A 22908-nucleotide genomic window follows, 5' to 3' on the forward strand; every position below is an offset into this window, starting at 1 on the left:
CTGTACTTCGCCTGAAAGATGGAAAAATTAGGAAATTAAATATTTTACCTTTATGGAAAAGTGCTTCTTCTTGGGCGGATGCCAGACAGTGGTGGTTGAATGAATGAATGCCCGCAGAGGTGTTAAGGATGTCACAAGCACATAGGCTTTGATGATGACAGAAATGTCTTGAGCTTTAAGGATGTCCTTGTGGTTTGGTGAAGCTGATACTTGATTCCTGGAAAGTAATAAAAATACATAGCATTAATGAAGTGATTTTACAAGCTAAGGAAATGAGCTAGAAGAAAATAGTGAAATAGTGAAATTAGAAGAAATAGGAAATTAGCCTTTTTTCCCCTGAGTTAAGCAACACCACAGATGAAACCAAGCAAGCTGGAACCAAGCTCTACACCAAGTCTTTTTATTGCTTTCAGTATTTTAAAATCTTAATTTCCATACATAGAAAGTAACTATGTTAGGAGGGAATTACCTTTGAAAATACATATGGGTAAATGCATTGTGGGCATATTGTAATTGCTGCAAACCCAGGACATTCAGAGTGAAGGTAAAAACTTCAAAGAAATCCAAGCATCTTAAATAATAGAAGTGCATAGTCAAGGTACCCAGATTTAACACTGATTTGTAGTGAATTCAGAAAAACAACAAAAAAAAAACCTCTATGGAAAGGTTACACTGTTGTTAGCACTTTCTTCAATGTAAAGGGACAAAACATGTGGTACCGCATGCTTTCCCTAATGAACGCCATAAACTATAATTCCAAATATCATGAAAGACTATGACACCTAGGAATAACTTATAATAAATCAGCTAAACATAAAAGAATTATGCAAGCTAACTTTGTCTAGGAAGTGACATCACTCTCTAAATACTGGCTTTCAACTCCCATAGTCCACACAGAAAGAATGAGCCATAGAAACAGGACAGAAAAAAACAAACCCAAGGGAAAAATCTGTTATTTAAAAGCTCATTGCTTGGGGAAATCTGAGCTATACTTGGGCTTATTCACAAATACGGTTATTATTCTGCCTGTTAAAATCTCTGAGTATCAATCTACCTCATAGCAAATGCAATAAGATGACTGTACCAATTATGGGTCTCTAAGACTGATTACTGGTGAAAGACACAGAGCTTTCCTCCCATTTCTGTGTAATCTTTGGCAATATGTGGCCTTTCCAGCCCTCAATTTTGCTATCTGTTAAGGGAGTCTAATAATACCTACCTTAAAGGGACCTTTTTCTCCCCTCTGCAAAATGGTAGGACCTCAGAGCATAAAATTTGTGAGATAACATAACAGAGGAAATACCATTTGGACAGCCAGTTCTCAAGTACTTCTTGGTTCTTCACTTCAGGGAGGGTCTCTGTGCAAAGGACTATGTACGCATGTCAGTGGTAGGGGCGAGGCAGGGATGGGAGGGAAATAGCTCAGCCACCAGGACACTTAAACATTCGGGGGTGTCTCTGGGTCTGTATTTACCTATCTAGGTATTTCAACAGCCTCAACATAAAGACTTAGCTGTTCACATGCAAAACATGCAAATTATTGGTAGTACAGAAGCAAACACTAAGGAAGTATAAGAGATGCGATCCATCTTCTGTGGTCCCCTCTGTTGCTGCCTTCTGCCTCCCTGCCTCCCAATGAACTGCACAATAAAGCACTTGCAGTGTCTGAGGAGGGGGTATCATTAGCTTACAGCTGTGCGCTCCTGCTCTGCTTCCACCAGTAGGGCAGGTGGGCAGCATGCGTCTCATCGGTGCTTTCACTGCCCTGGGATATGTTGCTTGCGGTGTTGGCCTTTGGCAGCCCAGGCTGGTCAGAGCACTCTGGGGTGACAACTGGGAGCTGCAAGTCTGAAAAAGTACCAAGAGAATGAGAAAGAAAGTCAGCAGAGCACTGAAAGCAGTGGTTGACTCCTGCTGTTCAGAGTAAAATATATAAAACACAATAGGTAGAAAGGAGATACCAGCATCAGCCAACAATGTAAAGTAACAAATGCCGAGACTACAATTCTTTTTGGATCAGCTAGCAGAGTGCTTTACACCCACAAAGCACCCCCTTCCAGCTGCAAACTCAGAGGCTTAGCTGCAACTCCCACTTTATAGGTGACTGCATGAGTGGTACATACAAAAGCATCCCATTCCCCCTTCCTCTAAATAGAAATCCTTTATTTCTAGATATAGAATGCCAAAACTTTGTTTCTTATGTAGCCCTAATTACAATTAATGGGGATAAGAAATGTATTTGACTAAGGACCAAGGGGCTTTGCCACTGTAATCACACAGACAGCTCAGTAAATAGCCACGTATCCTTTTTTCCAAGTTCACCATTTAAGGCTGCATTTTGTAGTTACTGAAATCTATGGGAGACCTAGTTCTGCCGCTGAACGCAGTGGGACCAGACTGATGTACCAGAGTCCTCAAGATTACTGAGGCATGTGGCTATTAATAGTAACCAACATATTGTGATGTGAGTTCAGTCAACGGGTGATATGTATTTTCTGCTTTTACTGTGCTGATAAAAAGGCACAGAGCCCTTATATGAGGTCATTATTTCATGTAGGGTGGTTTTCATTAACACACTTCGCATTTCAGGTTCTTAAGTAATAGTCAGGGAAAAGTCAAGCGGTTCGCATTATTCCCAGACCTTATCACTTGTCTTTTTAATGACATACTGCACCGTGCTAATATTATGAATTTATTTGTGTAACTTCTCTTTTAAGGCATGCACTCTCAACTTTGGTACATGAAATGAAAAACAAACCTGAAGTTTTTGGTGATAAGCTGCGAACAACCATTCAAGGAAAAGAACTATTCATTTTCTTCTAGATCCTGTTAAAATGACGTTGTAATTGTCTATGTTTATCAGCTGTTCATCAGGTCAGCTCAGTTCAGCCTTCCAAGCTCAACTGGGATCTAAAATGAATCTGGTCTTCTGCCTTACCTGCACCATTTAGCAGGATTAAAGGCTTTACCAATAAAAAAGAGGTACTTATTAATACAGCACCTCATGTTCAGATTATACTTTCATTGGCATCTTTGTGTTATTTATTATAACTGATTTGGGCTTTGTAAGTGACTGTTGATGGTACAGAGACAAAATGGGCTACTGTCTGCCTACTCAGCTGTGCAGTGACAACAGGAATAAGCCAGTAAACTCCCATTAAGTCATTTATTTAGCAGGCTTGCTTCTGCATATGTACAGGGAGCAGATCTGCTAAATCACGTGCTATTTTTTCCATATCTGCCTTGTAAACACACAAAAGCATTTTACTATGGCAATTTCCAACCTTTAAAGTGACCGTGGCATTTCACAACGGCAATTTGCAATGGTCCTATAGCAACTACTCCTATGCATCATTTTAGTTACCTAACTGAAATGCTCATATTAGCAGAATAGTATTCTTAGGCTTTGTCTTTATGCAATGGAGAGAGAGAGACCAGTCCTTGGAACACTAAGAGAAACACTGGTTCTGAACTGTTCTCTGAAAGTGCTTTCACTGACTATGCAAGAAAATTAAGCTACTTGCAGCTGCAAATAATTCTCAGTGTAAAGTTTGATCATACAGCTTTGGTGTTCAGGCAAAACCAGAATTATTAAAACACAAAAAGGCCCTCCGCAGTGCACAGACATTGGTAAAAAAACCAAGACACAGTCCCCTGCAGCTGAAACTGTCTATGGAGTTACGGAGCCAAGCCTTTTACCACTGTTACCTTGGTACCGTAGCACATCCATCAGGAGCAGCCCAGTATCATCAGACTCTGCCGTTCAAATCTCATAGCTAAGATCTTCAAACAGCAAGGTACTGATCTGTCCACCGTGAGTGGGATCAGAGTTATACAAACCCCAGTGAAACCCATGACAGCAATCCAAGCTACCCCCTTGCTGAGGGTGCCTAGGGGGTCAGACGAGAGAGAGTCAGGTTGCCCTACCTAGATGGCTACAGCACTTAGCTGAAAGGAGGCAGAACTGTGCTTCCAGACCAAGCTCCCTATAACATACACATACACCTGTTACATTAGACCATAGCTACGTGACAACACTGACAGAACCATACAAAGGATGAGAATGACAGTTCTTCTTAGCTGATCATCTGAAAGCCAAATTATGCCAAAGGTGCACATTTTTCAGCAATTGTTTTAGTTAAAATGACCATAATATTGAGAAAAGGGAAATGCACAAAACATACTTTTCTTATTTAAAAAAAAAGCAGATTATTTCACTGAAAATAAGAACAGGGAAGGAGAGAAAGGCTGTTCATCTCACTACTCAAGAGAAAGTAGAGTTTCTTTTCTTTTTTAAAATATAGTTTTAATTGTATTGTTAAGGCAACAAGTAACCAATGTGGTATTAACTCACTAGACAGAGTTAGGAAAGAATGAGATGAGGTTTGCACCTATATTTACCCCTGTTACGCAAGAATTTTAGCTGTTTTAGGGAAATGATTACTTTGATATTAATTCATTTGTCACTATGCAGTGGACCATTTACAGGTGCTGGATACAACAACAACAACAACAAAAAGAAAAATGTGTAGAGACAGATGAAAAAGAAAAGTGTCCTGAAATTCTCAAACTACCGGGTGGAAAATCCTTAGTCTTGCCCTAAGTTATTACAAAATGTTTCAACATAAAATAAATTGAAATCTACCATTTCTTAAAGAAGAGGTTAAACAAAATCAGGGTCTCGGTGATTAGCATTGAGAACTAAAAAAAGTACAAGGCCTGTGAACTCTTCCTCATGCTACAGAGCATCCTGCTTGTACCGTGCTTTACATACCTCTGTTGGTTTTGTGTTAGCATCCACCTGGGAAAGAGCCCATTGCAAGGTGGCTAGAAGAAGGAGAAGGGGGAGTGAGACTGCCACAAAGTGCTTGCTCCTTTGAGATGACACACAGCATGTACACCATCAGGCAGAGTTAATAGGGAGTGACAGTCCCTCAGTTGGGTAAATCTGCTCCTAGTAATCAACGAATGCAATTATCATAATAATAAAGAGTGCTGAACTGCAGAACACTCGGCTGTGTCAGTTCTCATAGCAACTCTTCACCTGCTCTTGCACTCAGAAGCAGTAACAATGTTTATTAGAGCTGTAAATTTGTTAATCAACATTATCATCAATGAAAATCAGCCTGCAGTGTCTTTACTGTTTGCAGTAATTGCCATGGTTTTCCATCTTGAAATCACTCTACAAGCTGTTGTTAATTAAACAGTCCTTTTGAAGTACGTAAATAACATCAATATTTTATAACAGAAGAGGTGAGGCAGGCTTAGCAGTTGATAGGTGTCAGGCAACTTGGAAAACCAAGTTAGAAATTGTCCCAGTATCCTTGTGTCATGTCCAGATTACTCCCTGTCTTTCAAAAATACACATCTTATTATCACTAAATTTTGTAGCACACTCTAAAGATCAAAAGAGGAAAAAAAAAGTAAACTAAAAAAGAACATTTTCCCTTTTAAAGTGGTTAAAGGCAGTAATTTAAATGCTATAAAATGCTGCTTTTCCTGAGGACCTTTGCCACAAGTACCTTTTGATGCTGCCATTTGTGGTGATCCAGTGTAAAGCAAAGGACCTGAGGCCGAATATCTGCTTTCACTTAAAAAAAAATAATGTTTCACTTCCTTGAAATTTTGACTTGAAGAAGGTTTCTTATGCTGACATTTCTGAAAGGGTACTATTGAAAACACTAACAAACAGCACCACTTTGTCTTCGCTGAGGCTGTTGTCCATGATTCCATTTTGATGGGTAAGGAAGCCACTACAAATTCTCAGCAGAATTCACACATTAGCCCTTTAACCACAGCAATGGGTAAAACAGAGATCTGAGACACAGGAACAGCTGGGGGACACATGTGAAAGGGAGGTATAAGATCCACCAAAGCAAGTCAACACCTCTAGATCAAAAAAATTAAGCACCTCTTTGTCACATGAGCTGGTGGCAGCTATTCTGTCAACTGCAATCTCTCAAAGTACCAGAGTCAAACAGATCAGTTGACAGCGACAACTGATATTTAATGCAGCAGCTACACTGATGTCTAATGAGGCCTTTCAAGTATTTTACACAGCTATGACTTCTTGCTCCCTCTCTCCCCATCTCTGGCTCCCAAGTTATTTACTTGTCTTTGGCTTAGAGTTCTGAAGTGTAACATGAGATTCAACACATACACAATAAAGAATAGCTGATTTAAGAGTTATAACATGTGGCTGAGCAAAAGTTTTACCAATAGCTAGAAGTGCATTTGGATAAATTAAGACTTCCTGGAGCAGAGCCAGGTCAGTGTTGACACAGCAGCGGCTGCATGGACGGGTGGTAAATGGAACACTCAGGTTAACATGAACATCTGGTGATCCGCAAAAGAATTCAGCAGAAGACCCTTCTGATTAAACTGAGTAACAACTGAAAGAAAAGGAAACAGAAGATGAATGAGAACGTGTCCTCTTCTTTATCCTTCCTTTTATAGTACCTTTTGATGTTACAAGGAGGGTTATGATATGGTTTTGTTTGTTAATGTTTTTTTTACTCTGTTCAAGATCAAATAGGCTATATTTTATACACCTCAAACATGGAGCAAGGAACAGCTAAGACTACTGTCTGAGAGGAAAAGGTCATGTTGTTTCTAAAGTGCCCATCAACTGTCAAATCTGTTAGAAACATGTCAAAAGCATTTGAGTCACCTTGGGAGCTCCTGGTTGTTTAATGAAGCACAAAGCTAGAGATGAGATGAAACACAGCTAACGTGTTGTGCTTTGTTCTAAGCCTAGGAAATTGTTCATGTCTTTCATAATGGACACCATAAGCTCAGCATGTTTGTACTTGCAGAGTCTTCATCCAACTGCTTTTCTTTTTAGCAGGAAAAACATCACTTTAGAACATACAAGTGCATTCATCCTGAAAGTATATGGGAGTCTTTCCATCTGCATAGAAGTCTTCTGAACTTTTTCCTCGATTTTCATAGTGGTAGTCTGTCTCTAGCAGAAGCCTGAACCCTCTCACACAGGAAAAAAGAAGAATAGTCACCTCACATCATTCCTTAGCAGTTTCTGCAGCGCAATATTCAGGAAGGACTGGTAACAGGTCCCTTCTGTCAGTCTTGCAGGTCTGCTCTCTGACAGGGCATTTCAGTGAGTTAGAAGAATTTCATACTGCATCCTGTGCTGGGATCATGCATCTACCTTACTGGTGTGGGCTGCTGGAGCACAAAGAGCTTATTTCTGATACAGACCAGGCAAGCTGCATTGCTACAACCTGGTCCTCTTCTATTATTTACAGCTGGGCAATTTTCCAGCCTTTGTAGGTTGGAAAGGTGTGTTAAACAGCTGCAAAGATTGCTTTACATCAGGAGATGCTTAAAAAGTTTTCATGGAGTCTTAGGTGGACTTCCAAGCACCTCCAGGACCAGGGGATTTTGATAAAAATAAAACCTACTACTATCAACTACCTTTTGCTCAGTCATGTCTAGCAACCCGCTCTAAGCTGCATGACCATGAAAGTAATGAGCATTAAAAGTGCATTCTTGTCATTTTTCAGTGTTGATTTTGGAGGATGGATGATTTCAGCTGAACTACTGCCACTACATGCCTTGAGGCTTGTCACAGAAAGCAGACCCATTCCATTTAATTGCCTCCTGTTATCCATTTGACCTATCAGATGAAAAGACTGAAACAAAGATTAGTACTCTCCTATGGCTTACACATCATGCCTTGAGGTTGCTGAAGAAAGAGAGACAACCTATAACAGTCTGTTTTATAACCTATGCATTCAGAAAAGGGTGGCTGTGAAACTCAAAGCAGATGCTGAGTATTTGAAGGCAGCTAGGAACACTAGGGGCAATCCTGGTCCCCAGTGAAGTCCTCGCAAAATTTCCATTGATTCCACAGGAATATGATTTCTTGCTTGGTACTTAACACTCCTGTGATGGTTATGATGTGTTAAAAGCTTCATTTGCAACGTGCACATTACTGCAGGTTTAATATCCCACCCACTGCTGACCACTGATCTAGCTGTCCTTAAAAGGTTTTCATATTCAAAAAATAGTGATCTCTCCCTCTGTAATACAGTTAAATTAAAAGCAACCCACCCTGAATGTTTAGAATAAAGAAATGTCAAACTACAAATAATTTCTGGAAATGTAAACTATCTAAAATATCCTGAGTATTAAAAAACAAGTTTATGGTAAAGGAGATCTAGAGGGAAAGGAATTTGAACTGTGAGTTGGAATGCACTGAAAATCACGCTAAAAAAACACCTATGAAGTCTCAGTTAAAAAGACAAAATGATGGTAGCGCATCATTTTGAAATGTATGCTTTTTATTTTCCCCTTTAAAAGCATCAGCAAATACAGCTTCACTTTAGGTTAACCATTTACTGTGATTTTTGCTTCTCTGTTTTGGCAGGTGCATGAAGAACAGTATTTATTAAATGCAGTGTGTGCTTCTTTGTTCCTAAAGCATCCTTACAGTTAAGACAGAGAGGGTTTTTTCAATATTTTCCAGAGGGGGTGCTTCTTCTATGCATACCCTTCATACTAGAACTTAAATTTACAGATAAGCTATAAAACTCTGGAAAAAGTAACTCAGTGAATATGCTGTCTCACTGCTACATGATTAGAGCCACAGCTACAATTCTGTACTAGTAGCAGCATAGAATACAGAATAGTGTAGGCCAAGTAATTAAATTCCATTAGCTGCTTTACTCCTTTTCAGTCTACTCCTATTTGTTTTTATTACAGAAGTATGGTTTTGTCCTAGCTGAAATCTGACCGTGTTGTCAAACAAAGAAAATCCTGCCCCACGCAGTTCACTCAAAAGACTAAGATGCTGATTTTATTGGCCATTGTTGAGTAGCAGAAAGGTAACAGGCAGAAAACTGATCACAACTGGTATGCAGACATTTGTAAGGGTCAGCTAGCAAAAGAAGTGCATCCCCCTATAAAGAAGCATGTTCCTGTTACAGAGATGTTGAATTATATCAACAGAAAAGTAATTTAATCTGTAATTTCTTTCTTACATAGATGGCCCCATTGGGCCTTGCTTCCTCCCCTCATCTCATCACCCTTCCCACTGACTCCAGGGATGCTAGGGACAGGCAAAGCAGCTTTGCTAGGCAGGAGGAGAGGAAAGCTGACATGGGGTTAGCACCAGACAGTGAACATATCACATAGTGAGAGCACAGTCACGCAGCTGGACTACCCCGGCTCTCCCTCCCACCTGATTTCATCAGGGTCATGCCTATCTCAAGACATTTTGTGTGATCAATGCTGTGGGCCAGCCCTGCAGGTGAGCACGTGAGCACACCAGGTTGGTAGACACTTATAAGGTCTCTGCACTCATACTGCATACACTCTGCACACTAATAAAAAGAAATGCAGAAGGAAGATGTGCAGCAAAAGTATTACTTTAGAAAGAATCAGTGATCTGGATGAGTAGAGAAAACAGCTATGCATGGCACAGGCTGGGCTGTGGAAGTGGTAAGCAAGACAAATGCTTATGTGGAAAGAGAGACAAGTCTGAATTGCTTAGGGAACAGGAAAATCATGGAGGCAATGCTATAAGCATTTCCACTACTTTCCCAGACAAAACCTGACAAAGAGAGTATTTGCAGGATGCCTTCCCTGTGCCATAAAGTGAGACTGGGCAATTTGGCTCATATTGTGGACCTTAGTCCTCTCGATCTGTCAGCTGAGAGTAGTTCCAAAAGGCAGCCAAGACCAGTTCTCAGCCCACCTGAGGTGGTGGGATACCAAGTATGAACACCTGAAATCTCTTTGCCAGTCATTCTCCAACCTCAGAGAGTTTCTAGGTTTGGGTTGTTTGCAGGAATATTTCATTTACAGATCACTGCAACAGCTGCAGCTTTTGCTGACCTGAGCAATAAATGCCAGGAGCTTTCCTTAGTTATTCAATAGCCATATCGGTACCTTCTCTTGGCCTAAGTCTCGCACAGTAAGCAGATATCAGGCATTTGATTAAAAACTGGGCTAAATGCCCTGCAAAAGCAGGAGTGAAACCAATCTTCTCAGACCGAGCAGCAAGCACTTACTGGTGTCTTCCACACTGAATGTTAAGATCCACTACAATTCTTTGTGGATTTTATCAGAAACCCGCTGCCACATGTGTCCATCCTCCAGCACCTAACTCCTTCTCTTACTCAATCCAATTTATCCACACATATAATGCATTTTTTGCCTTCTTGCTCCTCTCAACTCATTCCAATCAAATTTTCCTAACTTTTTTTTCCTTTTTGCAGCTTCTCTCCTGTCTCCCAAAAAGCAGTCATCACTGGTATGTACAGTTTCCTCCCCCATACAGATACAATGAATCTGAATCTTCAGACTGACTTTCCATTAAAAAGAAAAAGCAAAGAAACAAGCACCAACCCAATATTTTCTACAACTAATTTTCTCTCCTATATTGATACAACAGGGCTGTGAGAAGGGGCGTGCTCTCTTAAACACAAAACCCAGCAGCTTAAGAGTTGCACGACAACATACAGAACAACATTTTTTTAAAAAATAACCTTTAGCCTTGTACCCACTGCTTATCAATATTAACACTGTCATACAGTAAATTCAGTAATCCCATCCTCTCAGCCTTGCTGCCTAATATTTCCTTCTACGACTTAGTTTGTCTTTAATTAGATCACACAATTCTTAGAGCAGCAACTTTGTGTTTTCACTTTTACAGGAAATTGCTTGGCTCCTTGGGGGGCTGACTAAATGAAAAACACAGTAATAACAAACCAACTGATCCTCTTCAACAGGAATTGCAGAGAAGCCCTGTTGACTGAAACACACAAGAGTGAAAGTATGTGACTGATTTGAAAGGAAACAAACTCTTTTGTGGAGGAAATACTGATGAAAACCATTCTTTCCATGAATAATTTTAAAATTGAGGATCAAACAAACCCTAATAATTGGCAACTTTGCTGTTGGAAAGAAAGGTCTGTCAAAGGATGCAAGCAGAAGAAAGATGTGGAAAGAGCTGGCTTTATCAGATGAATAGAAGGGGAGGAGAGTATCTGAAATCTTGGCTCTAGAAGTTTGCTTCAACTTATGCATTTTTGTCTGCTTAATCTGACATCAAATGATTTACCCTTCTGATCTAATTTCACCTTCTATGGGTGGATTTCACTTACAGTAAATTAGATGTTGCTTATCCAGTGATACTGAATGTGATTAATTTCTGGGTTAAGACACTCTGAGGTCTGGTCTACAAAAAGATGACTCTCTGTGTGCCACAATCTAAGTTCCTATTCCTGGATGTCAGTGTAGTCTACACAGTCAGTCTGGAGTGATTCAGCTAACCCGAAATTATGCTGAAAGCAAATGCTCCTTTGGGCTTGCTCACTCTAAACTGTACTTCTGTTCATTTTGGGAACTTAGATACCAAGTGTAAAATTCAGGTATCCACACACAGACTTCTATTGCCATCTAGGACGCCATAGGATATACCTCTGAGCCTCCAGCTGCTAGACCAAAAAGATCACTGTGCCAAATCTGCCCATCCTACTGGGCATCCTGGACTCTCCATGGGACCCTTGCAATGAAACAGCTAGCTCAGGCACTAGGCCACATGATGATGTGGGGACATCTACAATTAAGAAATGGATTATTCTTTTTACTTTAAAACACCACAGCTAATTTAGGTTAAAAAACTTTTTAACGGATAGCTGAAAGGTGAGGGCTGGGCCTTTTTCTATCTGACAGTCCTTCAGCAGACTGCTAGAATTAGCCTCCACAACTGGGTGGGTAGGACACAGACCCCTGCTGCCAAGCACAAATACTACCTTGATTTCAATAGGATTTTGGCATCAGTCAGAACAGCTTTTCTCTTTGCCAGGAAAGCACTAGTAATATAAGAATGGAATAAGATATTCACAAACAGCCCTTCCCTAAGGAGGAGATATGGTGGGCTGACCCTGGCTGGATGCAGGTGCCCACCAAAATCACTCTGTCACTCCCTCCGCAGCTGCACAGGGGACAGAAGATACTGGGAAAGGCTCCTGGGCTCAGATAAGGGCAGGGAGAGATCACTCACCAGTTACTGTTCATGGGCAAAACAGACTCGACTTGGGGAAAATTAACTCAATTAATTACCAATCAAATCAGAGTAGGAAGTAAAAACTAAAACTTAAAACACCTTCCCTGCATCCCTCCCTTCTTCCCAGGCTCAGCTTCACTCCCAGTTTCTCTACCTCCATCCCCTGAGTGATGCAGGGGGACAGGGAACAAGGGCTGTGGACAGTTCCTCACACATTGTCTCTGCTGCTCCCTCCTCTGTAGGGAGGGGAGGACTCCTCAGATTCTTTCCCTGCTCCAGCGTGGGGTCCCTCCCATGGGAGACAGTCCTCCATGAACTTCTCCAATGTGGGCCCTTCCCACAGGCTGCAGTTCTTCATGAACTGCTCCAGCACGGGTCCCTTCCACAGCGTGCAGTCCTTCAGGAACAGGCAGATCCAGCGTGGGCTTCCCACAGGGTCACAGCCTCCTTTGGGCATCCACCTGCTCCAGCATGAGGTCCTCCACAGGCTGCAGGTGGATATCTGCTCCACCATTAACTTCCATGGGCTGCAGGGGAACCTCTTCTCTGGTGCCTGGAGCACCTCCTCCCCCTTCTCCTTCACTGACATTGGTGACTGCAGAGTTCTTCCTCTTACATGTTCTCACTCTTCTCTCTGAATGCAGTTGTGCAGGTATTGGGTTTTGGGTTTTTTTATTATTATTTTTAGATATGTTATCCCAGAGGTGCTATCACCATCACTCTATCTTTGAGCCAGTTGGCATTGGCTCCATCAGACGTAGGGCAAGCTTCTAGCAGCTTCTTATAGAAGCCACCCCTGTAGCCCCACCATCACCAAAACCTTGCTGTTCAAACCCAATACAGGAGAAAACACTGAACGGTTTAACAGACGCCTTAAAGAGAGTGGCTTATACCACAGCTTATGGACACCAGTGAAAATGTGCATATTTTAAAGAGAGAGTTCTGTGTGTGGTGAGTGCCTCCTGTGTTTGTGGTTTTGTGGTAGCAAAATAGTAAAACCACTGCAACTGGCCTTTCTCCAAGTATCAGGGCAAACTAACGTTTTTTAAAGGCAATCTGTTGCCACATGAGAAGGACCTACCCATTCCTGAACACCTTGAAATTTTAGAAATCTACTCATTTTTTTCCTGAAACTGGTACTATATCAGAATATTTTCTAATTCACTTTCCAGTGCAAGGGAACCAAGGCACTCATCATCACTGAAGACATACTTAACACTCAGCCACAACCAAATATATCACCTACCTGAAGTAATATGACTTCATGATAATGGACTCTCATGGGACCTGGATAGATGTTGATTATGCTACATGTTCCTTATGATCAGTTTTGACAATGTACTGCACCAGGAAAATGGAAATGTCCAATTTAAACTGACCCTTAACATACAGTTCTTTAAGGAAACACTTCACATAAGTTTTAAATATCGATCAATCTTTAAATGAAACAGTAAAAAAATCAAAGGGGAAAATATAGCATGCTTAGGTTAGGAACCACCTAACTTCAACTTTAGTCAGGCATCCAAATTCAGGTATTTAATCTAAGCTACTTTTCTATGCCCCATTCAGTGGTGAAAGGTAATTGGGTAGTAAGTACCTGCAGAGGGTAATTCAACACACCTATTTTAAACAGTTTACAATAAAGTAGTTCTGTAGGTGCCTCTCTCTCTCCCCTGATTTAAGGGGAAGACTAGAATACTGCTGCAGAAGATATCTTACTTCTAAACGGTTAAATGAGATGTAAGGAATCCTTTCCTTATGTGCTAAAATATAGCATCTATATAAAAAGTGAAAAGAGAAACAGAAAAAGAGATAGAGAAAAAGAAAAAGAAAGAGAAGAGAAGAGAAAAGAGAAGAGAAGAGAAGAGAAGAGAAGAGAAGAGAAGAGAAGAGAAGAGAAGAGAAGAGAAGAGAAGAGAAGAGAAGAGAAATTAAAACTGATCAATCTTGTATATTTGCAAACAAAGCAAATACTAATGGAATAAATGTGAGGTTGGTTGTTACTGGATTATTAAAAAAAAAAAAAAGACAAAATTTCTTATAAGCAAAGTTTATGATGTGAAGATAGATCATCAATCCAAAATAGCACTGGTGCTGGATATTTAGAAGTGTAACTGAGATCATGATGTGTCCCTATGTAGTTTAAATAGACCTCATATGGTGCACAACAGTTTTTTCCAGTTTCTATTCAAAGTGAATTTCACCCATAGTAAATTAGAATTCTCTGGCAGCTTGCCCATAACCTTTAAAGTTTTCTGCTTGATGATCTTAATACACAAAGGCTTTTTATCAGTAAACTATGTCTGGATGGGAACCAAACCCCGACTCCTACTCCTTCTCCATGCCACAACATTTTTGTAAAGCTGAACAAACATATTACACCAAACCCAGGGCTTTGAAGTGTAAACACTGATACACTATATTGATACAAAACAGTCCAAAAAAAGACACTTATAGCCAAATTATTTCTGCTGTATGCAATAGCTAAATAGTGCAATATCTTTACCTGAAAAGATACTGCATAACTATAATCTGTATTTAAATGGTGTCTGAAAAGGTTTATCATTCTTGTTTCATTTTTTCCTCCTATGCATTCATGACTAAAATTGAAAAGGAACTGTAAGCCTGACAGTCTCATTTCAGAGACTTCCTGTGACAACTATTAAAAGACCATCATCACATATGCATATTTAAATTAAATAGGTTACCTGAAAAGGCTTTTTTTATCTGGCATAATCCCTCTTTTCTGCAAAGGAAGTGCTGGACTTCTGGGAGTAGGTTTACCTGTACATAAAAAAAAAGAAGCTTTAATGATTTCTTTCAGAAAAATGCTCTTTTTCTGGAGCCTTCAATGGGCTTGTGTTTAATTTATCAGAGGCACCTCATGTGCAGAATTGCTGTCAATGTCAAAAGGAAATTGTAACTTTGCCATCCCTGCAACGTGGGATAATGAGTTAAGGTGTGGGCTATTCATCCGTGGCCATCATAAAACACAATTTTAGACTTATGGCTCTCCACCTGGCTGCTGAGTTTTCATCCATTCTGTCCTCTTTTTGGCTGGGATAGTTAGTTTTCTTAGTAGCTGGTACAGTCCTGTACTTTGGATTTAGTATGAGAATAATGTTGATAAAACACTGATGTTTTAGTTGTTGCTAAGTAATGCTTACTCTAAATCAAGGACTTTTCAAGTTTCCTATGCTCTGCCAGTGAGGAGGTGGACAAGAAACTGGAAAGGAGCAGAGCCAGGACAGCCTACCTGAACTAGCCAAAGGGATATTTCATACCTTAGAATGTCATGCTGAATTTATAAACTGGGGGAAGTTGGCCAATGCCTGCCGATCGCTGCTCAGGGACTGGCTGAGCATCACTTAGTGGTTGGTGAGCAATTGTATCACGCATCACTTGGGGTCTTTTTTCCTTTGGGTTTTATTCCTCTCTCCCTTTCTTTCCTTTTTATTACTATTACTGTTACTGTTACTATTACTGTTACTGTTACTATTACTATTATATTACTGTTACTGTTACTATTATTGTTGTTTTTTGTTGTTGTTATAATATTTCAATTATTAAATTGTTTCTACCTCAGCCCATGATTTTTACCTTTTTCCGATACTCCTCCCCATCCCACTGCAGGGGTGAAAGAGTGAGCAAGCAGCTATGTGGTACCTGGCTGCCGGCTGGGATTGAACCATACCTTCCCTGCCCCCTTTTCAGTTTCTGCAGCTTCTCTGTTCTCTGCCAGCTATCAATCACTCTCTCTTCCTGCATGGAAATAGCTTATGCCTCTTGAATTGCTGTGCTTAGGAAAAGTGGCAAGCTAACACAGCTAAACCACATTCAGGCTCTGGAACAAAGCAGCGTGTTGCACCATGGCATGCACCATGGTATGCCAGCAGTGAGTAATGTTAGGCCAATATTTAAAGTTATCTGGAGATACGGGCCATCTGGTTTAAGACCCTGCTGTGCTGCAGACTTCCTGAGAGAACTTGGACAATCCCTTTGATCACCTTGTGTCTCAGTTATTCATGTGTGAAACTTCTGGACTTTGCAGAATGCTGTAAGGGTTATTATATTGCCCAGTATTAAAGGCTCAGATATGATAATATGGGTAGAATGAGCAAAATGGAGTTTGCAGAAGCCTGGGGTGTTTTATGATCTGTGACCTGAACCCAAAGCATGTATATTTCTAGCAAACTGGAACTGCTATAAAAATTTCAGTTTGGATACACTTAGGTAAGTCATCCTGTCCCAGGGAACCTCAGTGTACATGCTTCTGGCTCTGAATTCTGTGGACATGCTATCTTTTTTTTTTTTTTTTTTTGTATCCTCATGAATTTCATAGCTGAACTAAATACCGTTTAAAAGCAACTCTATTTCTCCCAGTCCCTCAAGTTGGAGTGTATACTTTTGGGTTTTGCTATTATTATCTGTGCCATTTTACTTGAAATACAAACCAAACTGTATCCCTGGTTTGGTCACATTTTTTCAAAGACCTCAGTTTAAGTCGCTTACATATTATTACCAACAGGTCAGGTGCTTATTTAGACATTTGCCTAAGTAACCTAAATTCTGCCTGCGACATGCTGAAGTGAAAAAAAAAAAAAAAAATTAATCCTGAAAATACCAAGGAATATTGGCACCACTGATGGTTTGGATTGCAAGCAAGCAGATTGCAGTGCCAGAGCGAGGACAGCCCTGGAGGAGGACACTGGTCCAGCTCACACATTATCAATTGTAGGAGCTCTGTCACTGTTTGGAAAGGTGCCTAAATTATGTTTACAAAGGAGCAATTATATTATATGAAACTCAACAGTGATGTAAATCATGAAGCCTAAATTAGTCCAGCTTTATCTTCAGCCTATGCTATTATTCTGAAATACTACATGCATTTGCTATTTTTTTTCTCCACATTTCTAAATTCACTTCTCCAATGGGGTAAATTGCTTAAATTTCCCTTGATTTCTGTAGATGCTTTTGCTGCCTAACATATTGGTTGAGGGTGGCCAAGAACACAAAAGTTCAAGCTAAAGAAAAGGAAAACTTGACACTCAGTTGTAACAATTTTGAGTATTTACACTAAAACACTCACATCCAAAATAACATACTATGTCCAAATGAGAAATTGCTTTTGATCATTGGTTGTGATATAAAGAATGAAATATTGGTATCTGACAAATATTTCTCAGTAGATAGGAAACCTGAAAAAAACTTTTAAATTGGTGCTATACCACACTGCTGAAGTATAAAATGAGCATTAGATACCTTTTTCTTTATGAGTAAGTACTGAAAATTTGAGCTAGCCCTGTCCTTCCCACAAAGCATAACACAGTAATCTCATACCTTCTGGAATAACTCTAGATGATGCAAGTCTTCTATTTGAATGCAGTCAGTACCATCATTTTTTCTCGAAGATAAGCAGATCAAAAGATCCCAAGGGCTTATACCACCTATCAGGAAAGAAAAAAAAAACAAACCCAAACCAAACCATATTAAGAAAGAAAATATCATGCAATTCCTATTCGAATAAAAAGTACTCAGGGCCAAATCCTGGGCAATAGCAAACTGTTGGAGTGTTCTGTACATGAACAGATACAGGTGGCAGAAGGGAAAAAGACATATGCACTACTAAGTTCAAGCTTTGGAACACTAATTAGGTATTTCACAGTTGGCACCTCTTGTTTTACTTGCCTACTGATGTCCAGTCCCCTGATGTTTGACCTGTTTAGCATTTTCAGAAATGAAAAAGTTCAAAAACATGCTGCTGCTTTAATTTGTTCTTTCTTCTGAATTCAATGCTTACAACGCATATCTACTATATGCAGTGTGATCTTCTGAGGTCTTTCATTATTGGGAAGTAAATTTTACAGGAAGTAATATTGGTCATGCTATTGCAAACAGCAGGAATTTTAGCCTGAATTTTGGTGTAGTGCTTTCCTAAATATTAGACATCAGCTTGCCTAAATATTAGACATCTAGAACTGGTATACAAGGTGGGAATTAAGTTGCACTAAGCAAGTTAGCTAGCTTCTGAGCTGGCTCTGATGCTTACTTTCTAGGGCAAAGCTGACCTGTGGGACCATGGGCTTCTATTATCAGGTAACAAGCAACACCAGAGTCAGAGATGACTGACTGAAGAGACAAACTAAATTGCACCAATTAAACACCATTATGGATTAGAAGATACAAACAGGTCTTGGAGTCTGTCCATATCGCAGCATGTAACGTGGTATAGAAATGGCAATGTAGCTTCAAATGAGCTTGCTCAGCTCCCTCAAGTGATTATTTGTTTTCTTCTATGTACAGCCTACGTAACTGGGACTAGTTAGAGATAGCGGCATCTCTCAAAAGGTTAACAGTATCACTATGTCTGTTGAGGACACAACAAATATGTTCAATAAAAGGTAAACCATTCCAGTGACAGAATGACAATCAGAAATAAAGAACTTCCAAACAGAAAGGGCAGCAGGAGAAGCTGTACCGCATCCAAGTCAGGATACGGCATTAGGTCAAAGCTCTCTGCAGGACAGCTATTTCAGTGACTGGTTGGTTAGTTTTTTTTCCCAAGGCTGGAAAGGTTACATGCATTTTATTCCATTTTGTTCTATCCATCTGTGATAGCTTCCTAATTTTATTAGATTACACCCTAAATTTGGTCCCACTGATGGCCCACAGAGATACTTATTTTGGCTGATTTCACTTCCAAAAATGTAATTTTTTTCATATCCCAATCACAAATGCCAAGCAGATTGAAGATTTCACTACAGGGGATTCAACACTCAATTTACATTAAGTACAGTAACGAACTGATTGTGCAGAATGGGCCCAAGACTATGAAACTAACTATTGTCTTTTTTATGTTTTTAAGCAATGTGACAAAGCTGAAGAGATTAATTTTCAGTTATGCTACATCCATTACTGTAAAGAATTCTTCAATTTCACATTACGAGAATCAGTATTATGGTATAAAAATAATTAAGGCATATGAAATTTAGGCAACATAGATTCACTACATGCTCCTTTGTAAAAGAAACAAACAGAAAAGTGCAGGTAGATAAAAATGGCACAGATAGCAAATAAATGAAACATTAAAGAAGCATACAAACAAATGCTTCATTTTAGTGCAAAAGATTGACATTGTTAAGAACCTACTCAATGACCTCAGCAGCTATGTAATTATCAGATAAGCAAGATGTTATGCCTTTGACTAGTAAATACCTTCGAATAAATCATTATAATTACATATAAAACACAATGCCTAGCTGTGTGCAATTTGAAAGGGAGCAGAGGGAACTCCATTTCTCAGAAGCAGTTAATTTCCTTCCTTTGTTTATTCTTACACATCCTGGCCAGGGATGAATTTGATCCTTGACTCCAAAGGATATGCTGCACTGTGAATCATTTGCCTTTAGGACACAGCAGAGTGATCAATATGAATGTACTGAAGAGCAGAAAAGGTGAAAGGGCTTCAGACCTAACGTGTTTGCAAGCCAGTGCCCAGGAAGTAGAACAGTTAACTGCTAGGAACAATTTTTTTCAGGAGTGGTTGAACGCCTGCCACTATTTGTGTTTTCTCTTTAGGGTAATTAGACATCTAGCCAGTTAGTTCAGTACAGAACAATCAGAACTGAAACATGTCTATTTATAGAGAACAGGAGACTTCCTATTAGAAAAACAGCATACACCTAGTGCTCTCTCAGATTCAGGCTGACAGAGCGCTATGACTACTATTTAATTTATCAATATATTCCTCACCACTACACCTGAAAAAATGTTCTTGGAAAACAAAAATAAGACGCATGTGTTACAACAGTTATTTAGTCCTGGAACGAACTCCTCTGTGAATATTGCCCATGTCATTCCTCTCACAGCTTAACATTTTGTGGAAAATTAACATCTATGATCATGAGACCATGAGTCAGTCTCCCTTCTGCAAATGTAATAATTATAACACTGTATTTCATCAAAAAAGTGATGCTGTTATTAATACTGCAGTAAAACCAAATGGCCCAGGCAAAGGACCCCACACTCTCAGACACTGTATTTTAACGCAAAAGACTCCTTTCAGGGAAATTATTTCTAAAGGAAAGCAAGATACAACATGAGAGCTAAAACTTTCTACAATAAAAGAGAAAGGAAAAATAAAAGTGACAATAATCACACAAGTCATCTACATGGAAGAACTCGTTTCAAAACGTTTTTAGAGATGTTTAATGAAGCAGCATTAATAATGTCTATATTATTCCATCTACAATGGAATAAATAGTAGACACTGGTTTGCTGGTTTCCTGCAGACTTCAAACCAGAAGCAGGCTTTGACAGGGCATTTGAAGTGGAAGGATAAAATGGATACTTCATACCTCAACAATTTAACTACTAGAAATTTGCATGAAGCTTTTTCCACATAAAGGGATTTGTCTGCAGTTACAGAAATCTTGTTCACTTTATTGAGCAAACCAGTGGAGCTCAGCATGCAGGAGCAGAAGACAGTATGAAATCCCACCTGATGGAGATAGACTATACTGTTTTGTAGTACTTTGCATTTGGAGAAGCAGAGGAGTGGTAACTTAAGATGAGAATATGCAATTGTATTTTCATCCCCTCTCTGAGCATCTTTTCAAACCAAGATTTTTTAGTTCAGCCTGTTAATTAAGACCTTGCCCACACAAGTAATATTCATCTGCAGAACTACGTCGTCCTATGCAGGCAAAGTGAGCTTAATGTGGATACAGCTTGTGCTGGCAACACGATGCTTTTACTCGTCTATCTTTTTTTTTGCCAGCTCTTTTGCCCTCCTCTCCTCCAGTCTTTGTAGCCCTGTCTTTCAGTTCTATCTTAAAAAGTGTTTGTGAACCTGAGATGTGTATTTCACGTTTACCTAAGAATATCTACCCAAGTTGCTAATCCAAGAAGCAGTAGTACAGCATACATGGATACCAATCCACTGTGACCACCTTCAGTTACTCTTACTCAGAATGAGTCAAAGTACATGCTATTCAATTCAGAGAGCAATAGATTTCAATTGAAAATTGATATAATGAACAAACTATAATTTTCAGCAGGATACCACTGGTTTTATTGGCTTTGACTCTTTGCCATTTGGAATAATTAAAATGGTTAATGTGGAAAAATAATTTAAAAGATAACAATCTAGGGAGAAAAGCAAAGATGTTTTTTTAAAAGCAGTGAAAATAGCAATGCAGAGTCCAATAAAAACATTTAACTTTTTCTATAAAAATATTCTGCAGAGAGTTTTTGTATTCTGATATCATAGATCAAAGTGAACAGGAACAACATGAGAAGTGTAGGATATTGTGGGGCTTGAAGCTTACAGGGTATACATTTTATAGATGAACTTCAAGAATTTCTGAAAGTGATTTCTAAATGAAGTGATCTTATTCCAACCTTTTAAATTACAATGTTGCCCCATTACCTATGGCATTTGAGGCTAGATTTTGCAGGAAAACAGATGCATGCAGATCCATGGAATTTTTAATCTTTTATGAGTATATACAGAAGAATATTATTTGATTTAACCAAATAAGTAAGGTTCATCTTAATATTATAGTTTTCAATTTCATTTTTCAGTGTTAAAGTCTTCATCCTGAATTTTGAAATGAAAGAACTTTGAAAATAAAATTCCATTTTCAGCTTTTATGTTCATCTTCTTGTATTTCATTCATTCTGGGAAATGAAAAGCCTGGTTGGAATTAATTTTATCTTAATTTCTATTCAATTCGCAATTTTATACTTGCTCACACCATCACCCTAAGATTAACTGATTTACAAGTACTAGAGTTTAAGAAGATGACAAAAAACAGCCAACATTTCTTTGTCAAGAACATACCATGTAACACTTGTCTAATTTCTTCTGACAGAGTAACTGATCTAGTGAAGAAAGGAAATAGTAGTGATGAAAAAGTTTGACTTTAGTAAGCCTTTAGACACTGTTGCCACATAACATACCAACAAGAGGAGTGCACAGCTATCTGAAAAAATGAAGTCTACACTATCAAAGTGGTGGGTTTTTGAGGCATAACCTCAAAGGATACCCCACCGTATATTCAGTTCTGTTCAGATTTTTCAGTAACAAGTTGAATGATGGACTAGCAAGTGCATTTATAAATAGAAAATGACAACAAGCTGAGGGAAAGTATAAGCACTTTGGAAGACATGATCAGAATTCAAAATAATTTTGATAAATGTTCCAAATACAACCTGAGGAAATTCAAAACAAGTTAAAAGTGTCGTAATTCAGAAGGAGAAATCAGATGGACAGATACAATTGGCTAGAGAGCACTACTGCAGAAAAGGACCAGATTCATAAATTGTGTATGAATTAACAATATAATACTGTTGAGAAAAGAAAAAAAAAAGAAAAAAAGAAAAAAAACCACAAGTATAAATTACTTTTGAGTTGTTGGCAAAGATATATTGGTCCTGAAAGAGTTGAATTTGGAATTCCAGTTTGAAATTATTCCATGTCAATTCCCCACAGAATTCTAAATAGTAGGGTCTATTTCATTATAATCATAACCCTGCAGAAATTAAGAACTGTAACCAAACCTGTTGATGAGTGTTACATATAAGGAACAGGGGACAATCCTTCTGCTGCAGCTGGTGGTGGTCATACCTCCCCAGTAACACGGTTTCCCAGTTTTGGAAAACAAAGTTTCAGTACAGGGTTACAAGGAAGTGGGTTTTGGAAGACCTTGTACTGGGTCTGACTGGGATGGAGTTAATCCTCTTCCTAGTAGCCTGCACAGTGCTGCCTTCCTGATCTGTTACCAAGCCAGTGTTTGTAACACACGAATGTTTTAGCTGTCACACAGTGTCAGCGCCTTCTCTGTGTCTAACTCGGCCCTGCAGCCAGCAGG

The 22908-nt window shown here is 39.2% G+C and overlaps 1 protein-coding gene across 2 annotated transcripts in view; it reads right to left on the reverse strand.

Moving 5' to 3' along the window:
- The window catches only part of CPED1 (cadherin like and PC-esterase domain containing 1), a 155061-nt gene that overhangs the window by 101140 nt on the left and 31013 nt on the right, over nt 1-22908 (reverse strand). For both annotated transcript variants that reach the window (XM_027794017.2, XM_055808831.1), the window contains exons 4-7: nt 17375-17481; nt 14743-14818; nt 1692-1848; nt 49-217 (exon numbers count right to left, since the gene is read on the reverse strand). In XM_027794017.2, the coding sequence (XP_027649818.2) occupies nt 49-217; nt 1692-1848; nt 14743-14818; nt 17375-17481 (509 nt within the window). The remainder of the gene's footprint in view (nt 1-48; nt 218-1691; nt 1849-14742; nt 14819-17374; nt 17482-22908) is intronic.

The sequence above is a fragment of the Falco peregrinus genome, chromosome 6 (assembly GCF_023634155.1).
Source record: "Falco peregrinus isolate bFalPer1 chromosome 6, bFalPer1.pri, whole genome shotgun sequence".
Taxonomy (NCBI): Eukaryota; Metazoa; Chordata; class Aves; order Falconiformes; family Falconidae; genus Falco; species Falco peregrinus.